The sequence below is a fragment of the Halyomorpha halys genome, unplaced genomic scaffold, assembly GCF_000696795.3.
Source record: "Halyomorpha halys isolate HHAL.00 unplaced genomic scaffold, Hhal_1.1 Scaffold49.1, whole genome shotgun sequence".
Taxonomy (NCBI): Eukaryota; Metazoa; Arthropoda; class Insecta; order Hemiptera; family Pentatomidae; genus Halyomorpha; species Halyomorpha halys.
In genome coordinates this window covers 575,434-581,468 of record NW_027115511.1, presented here as the reverse complement: position 1 = coordinate 581,468, position 6,035 = coordinate 575,434, and the positions used below count along the sequence as shown (strand labels likewise).

The 6,035-nt window shown below is 38.3% G+C and overlaps 2 protein-coding genes across 3 annotated transcripts in view; both read left to right on the top strand.

Moving 5' to 3' along the window:
* The window catches only part of LOC106690046 (myocardin-related transcription factor B), a 223,142-nt gene that overhangs the window by 42,282 nt on the left and 174,825 nt on the right, over window positions 1-6,035 (top strand). The gene's annotated exons all lie outside the window — the stretch shown is intronic.
* Window positions 2,182-3,706, top strand: LOC136797063 (probable serine/threonine-protein kinase samkC). Its single transcript, XM_067052553.1, has 2 exons — window positions 2,182-2,239; window positions 3,069-3,706. The coding sequence occupies exons 1-2, from the start codon at window positions 2,182-2,184 to the stop codon at window positions 3,704-3,706; spliced, it is 696 nt and encodes a 231-aa protein (XP_066908654.1).

The window sequence follows — 6,035 nt, the reverse complement described above, 5'->3', positions numbered from 1 at the left end:
CAGTATACGCGCCTTTTCCTCGGCTGACCCTTTTAATTCACACTCATCCTCTAGCATTAAAGTGAATGAAGCGGTTTTTGTATTCCAGCCATTAGCCCTCCATCGGCAACTCTTCTTTCTTGTAGGTGTATGTTGTGTGATCAATATAGCCTGGTGATCACTGTTTGTATAAAATCTACAAACTTCCCAAGTAGGGATCCGATGCATGCGTCCATCACAACAGCATCAGTACAAACGTCAAATCAATGATTGATGATCTTCCTGCACTTGTAAACGTTGGATTTGTTCCAGTGTTCATAAGGATCATATCATTTAGGTGTGCGAAAGTTTCCAGGAGAACTTCACCTCGTCGATTGAATCGTTGTGCGTGTGTGTGTGTGTGTGTATATATATATATATATATATATATATATATATAAGTTAAGTATTGGCGAAAGCAAAATGTCAAAAATGAGAAGAAGGAATAAGATGTAACACGTTTGAACTGCTGTAATATACACGCTTTATTGGGTTCAGCACATCTTTATATATACACATGATCAGCTGATATCGAAGTACCAGCTGTCTGTAACTTATAGATTGATATATATGTATATGTATGTGTATACATTCCACAGCTGATCTGGCGCTCATCAGATGATATGGGCCTCTGTCAGCTAACGGGCCGTAACTAAGATCTTTCCCGCTGCCCCGGCCCCATCAGTTTACTAACTATCCTCGTAAAATTGCAATAAATACAAGAGTGAAATTAACTCACACACATAGAATAAAATGCAGTCTTTATAAATTATTAAAAGAATAACACCGCATTTTATATGTAAAAAATATAAGAATAAAATAAAGAAAGAAATTACATTTTGGTAATTCGTTTCCTTCAGTTGTTGGAAGAAGACATTTAGACTGCTTATGTTGATTATTTTTAGCTGTTCGATATGTACTGTCCTCGTCTTTTTAGGCTCACGCAAACACTCAATTCTGATAGTATTCTGCTTCCCAATAGACTATCACCGTGAAGGGAGCTCATATCGCTTCAGTTTGTACCCGCCATCCCAATTTAGATTGGGATTCCTCACATCTAAATTTTGTTTCTCCATTCGTTTGCTGTTTCTCTCTCGAAGCACGCTGCGACCTTGTTCCTGACCATGTTGTTCAGTAGGATCAGTCATATAGTTTATACTAACCTTGCACATGTTATAATGCGGTACTACACTGTTCCTGACCATGTTCTCGAGTTAGATCGGCCTTATAGTCTATACTAACCTTGGACAGGTTATGATGTGCTATACAGCTCCTGGCTATTCCTGGGTCTTATTAGTAACGGTTTTGTTCCCTGCCATGTTAAAATCAACAGCGTAACCACTGCCAATTCTATTTTTCCTTGGGCTGCTGCCCCCGTTGTCCGGAGTGTCGGGTAGGAAATGGATGACTGCACTGTGGAGCTCTAAATTTGAGATTTAATCGATTACTAAGTATGACAGATTTCTTTCTTTTGTAATTTGCTATATGGTATTTATAGAATCGATATTTACCTTACTTTTAAGGTTTATAGTACATAAATACAGTTATTATTCATTTTGTTGAAATCATTATTTAATTATTAGAATTATTATTTAATTCATTACGTATGAATTTTTTGATATTTCGTATTACAACTAATATTATGATTTTGCTTTGCATCGTATTATGGTTGTTACGAAACTAGCCAAGGGCTAGGGCTGGTGTCTCCATTGTGATCCGAGGGAAACACAAACGATGGGTGACCTTTTATGAGATGGTCTCGGAAAGGGTTATATGAATAGGCTTGAGAGTATTCGGCTACAATGTTCCTATTCTTGGTATCTACAGCCCAGATAACAATAGATTGGCCACCGAAAAGGACCTTTTCGATGTCATACTTAGGTCTAATCTAGAGAAAATCAGACACAAGGACCAAGTGTTTATAATGAGGGATATGAATGCTCGATTTGGAAAGGAAACCAGGTTGTGGGTATATGCCAGGAGGAGGAAGTAAATGATAACGGCCTCAGACTCCGTGTGCGAGGAATTCGACCTAAAAGTGCAAAACACTTTCTTCCTGCATAGCATAGCATCTAGGAGCATCAGTTTACTTGAAGTAAACCGGGATTCAGCCCTTCTATCTTGGACTACTGTATTACCAAGCAGCATAGTCTACTACTAATAATGGATGTGAGAGTCTTGCGAGGGTTTTTAAGAGCCAAATGCTTGGCACTATGCAGAAGTAAGGTGTAAGGTATATGAACAATCAAAAGCCGAACGCTTAGATGAGCGCAAGTATAAGCTTCATCTACTCAATGATGAAAGCATTAGGGGCCTCTACAAACGCCGCATGGAATCCAAAATGAGTGATAATGGACACAGTGATGCCGTTGAGATATATGAGCACATTAAGAAGTTTATCTATTATGTTGCTAGTGAAGCCCTATGGGAGGTAGAAACTAATCCTACAAAATAATGGTGGAATAAGGAAATAGATGAAATGGTAGGACAGGAAAAGTTTCTCTTCAATAAATGGCTATATAGCAGAAGCCAAGGAGATTGGAGAGAATATAGAAGCTTAAATGCACAGGTAAAGCGCACCGTTGCAGAAAGCTAGAAGCTAGCATGGGAAACCTGTAGCAGGAGGATTTATAATACCCTGGGCTACAATAAGATTCGCGAATCGTGGAGGATACCAAAAGCTCTCAGAACACAAGTGAAGGGTAATCTGATTCCTCTTATAAGTGAGAAGACCTGGGTGAACCATTACAAAATTCTCCTCACTGAAACAAGACCAGAATGGTCTGGTATATATCCACCTGAGGAGTATGCATAAGATAAGGTAACACTGCAAGAGGATGAAGTTCTTGTTGCACACAGAAATGCCAACTGTGGAAAAGCTGCGGGACCTAGAGGTATTTCGGTAGAGCGGTTGAAGGCAGGAGGAACTAGACGTGGCCAGGCAACCCAATGAGGGAAAAAACATGCAAAATTAAAGTAAAAGTAGTTTATTTTTTTATTTTGTTTACAAACTAAACCATACCTGTCCTACCTTGCCTCATCTGATGCAGAGCAGCCTCAACCATGCCTTTCTTACCTTGTCTCATTTGATCCAGAGCAATCTAAACCATACCTGTCCTACCTTGCCTCATTTGATACAGAGCAACCTAAACCATACCTGTCCTACCTTGCCTCATCTAATCCAGTGCAGCCTCAACCATACCTTTCCTACCTTGCCTCATCTGATCCAGAGCAATCTAAACCCTACCTCGCCTCATCTGATCTAGAGCAACCTAAACCATACCTCTCCTACCTTGCCTCATCTGATCCTGAGCAGCCTAAACCCTACCTATCCTATCTTGCCTCATCTGATCTAGAGCAACCTAAACCATACTTCTCCTACCTTGCCTCATCTGATTCTGAGCAGCCTAAACCCTACCTATCCTACCTTGCCTCATCTGATCTTGAGCAGCCTAAACCATACCTTTCCTACCTTGCCTCATCTGATCCAGTGCAGCCTCAACCATACCTTTCCTACCTTGCTTCATCTGATCCTGAGCAGCCTAAACCATACCTTTCCTACCTTGCCTCATCTGATCCAGAGCAATCTAAACCCTACCTATCCTACCTTGCCTCATCTGACCCAGAGAAACCTAAACCATACCTGTTCTACCTTGCCTCATCTGATCCAGAGCAATCTAAACCCTGAATAGACCTCATTTTACCGATGTAATTGTTTGAAATTCTTCTATTTATTAATTTTTATGATGAAGCACGTTCATATATTTTAACTTTTATTTCTATACCGAATTTATAATTGCTAGGCCTGGAGATCTAGGGATACATTCCTATTTTCAGGGAACCCAAGATTTGTTAATTCAACAATTCTTAATGGATCGGTGGTTATCACACTACCTACACCCTACATCGATTTCTATGTAATTATTGAGGTATTATCATTCCATATTTTTTTTTCAAATTGTAAATAAAGTAAAGTGTTTATCCTACTTTACTATTAGAAGATGAAAAAAACAAGTCAATAAAGGTGGAAAAAAAACTCATGATAATTTAACTTGAATAATTTTAATAATTAAATATTAGTAACAAACAATTATATGCAAAAGAAATAACAAAAATGAAACATTATAGTAAAAGAGCCTGGTGGAAAAAAGTCAATTATTTAACCCCATTTGTGATTGCTATTATAAAAACTATAAATATAAAACCAGTCAAACTTGATGAGTCTGTCCTGTATAGTTAGGCAGGTGTTTTAAAATAAATAAAATATTAATAATTTTTCATTCGGAGCTCAATATCTTCAAAACTACCAACAATACTAAAAACCCTAATAGAGCCCCCATCATTCAAAGTAAATTTGATATAATATGCGCACTAATAGAGCTATTTATGTTCAATAATTCCCGAGGTATACTTTTTTAAAAAAGAACATTTTATAGCAAGCAATCAAAAATTGCTGGGTCCGTTGTTCAGTCTTTGATGGTGTGATTGATGTCCTAAACTTTGTTCTTTCAATGAAAAATATATTATGATTTTGTGAAATATTGTACCGCCTTATTGTTATAGTAATATTTTGATTGAATATTATATTCCTTTTTGAATCTCGACAGTAAGTTAAATGTAAAATTTGATTAGATTCTAATTTTTTTTTTTTAATAGAGAAAAGCATGGACCAGCTTGAAGAGGCGCTAAATGGGTTGGGAAACATTTTAAAAAAATAACAAAATGTGTTTATTTAGAGAATGCCACTCTAACTTACTGGCACAATGGCTATGCCTGGTATTATTTATGTATATATTTTCATAAATTAGAATGAGGCAAGATGTGTTGACGTTAATCTCTTCCCCCCTTCGGTGACAGTTGGCAGGAGTAGCCATAGTGCAGCTCTCACGGTGAACCTAGGATGGAGGATGTACTCTTTTGACACTTAAATTAGTACCCCCTTCCCGCGATACAGTTCCTCTCCTTTGATATTGCCTAATCTACGATCTACTGTTAGCACTACAGCCATCCTTCATTTCTATTAGACTAACTAGAGCCCCAATCCCGAAGAAAAAAAAATTAAATATGGTTATGGTGTCTAAGTTACAGAAAAAAAAACCTTATTACGAGCTGCAGGAGAGTTACAGGCCGGGGAAAACCGCGCTAAAAGATTTTTTCTTTAAAGATTATTCCCTGAAGAAATACGACATTCCGAGTTGTTGAAATGGGATATAAAATTAGCTACGATGCATCCATTCCCTTCTAAATGCCCTACAAATTTGTCTCTTCTAGGAAGCCTTACTATATAGAGGAGATAATACCGAATGTAGACAAACTCTAAGATGTTGGACGCAGCTTCTCCTGTGCATATCCTTGTTGGTCTTTTCTAGGAAGCCTTACTATATTGAGGATATATTTGTTTTCATATTTTTTTTTTTTATTTAACATCCAATTAAGAAACAAAATATCTGACGTAGTTAATGATTTGAACTATAATTAATCTTTTGGTTATGGTGTTACTTGGCTCGTAAGGGACGTGACGACCGTGGGGGTCGGGGCGCAGGTTCCAGTGCCGAGCACACTTCATTCTTCGGGACCGCCGAAAATCTTGACACTCACTCAGTACGCTGCGGCAACTTAGGTAGCCGTCAGGGGTTGGTAATAAGGACCACTAGACCCACTTGCCGCACTTCCCCCCCTCCAAATACCAATAGCAGTTCCAGTACTTGTCTTGTACGTGATGACTCAATAAAAGAGTGAGTTGAGAACAGGTTCTTGGTTTGTAGTCCTGTCATTGAAAATAGGTTCTTGGTTTGTAGTCATGGCATTGAGACCAGGTTCTTTGTTTGTAGTCCTGTTATTGAGAACAGGTTCTTGGTTTGTAGCCTATCATTGAGAACAGGTCCTTGGTTTGTAGCCTATCATTGAGAACAGGTTCTTGGTTTGGAGTCCTGTCATTGAGAACAGGTTCTTGGTTTGTAGTCCTGTCTTTGAGAACAGGTTATTGGCTTGGAGTCCTGTCATTGAGAACAGGGTCT

Coding starts and splice junctions, on each gene's coding strand:
- LOC136797063 (XM_067052553.1), top strand. CDS start 2,182: ATGGATGTGAGAGTCTTGCGAGGGTTTTTAAGAGCCAAATGCTTGGCA. Junction 2,240..3,068: donor ATGCTTGGCACTATGCAGAA/GTAAGGTGTAAG, acceptor CATCTGATGCAG/AGCAGCCTCAACCATGCCTT.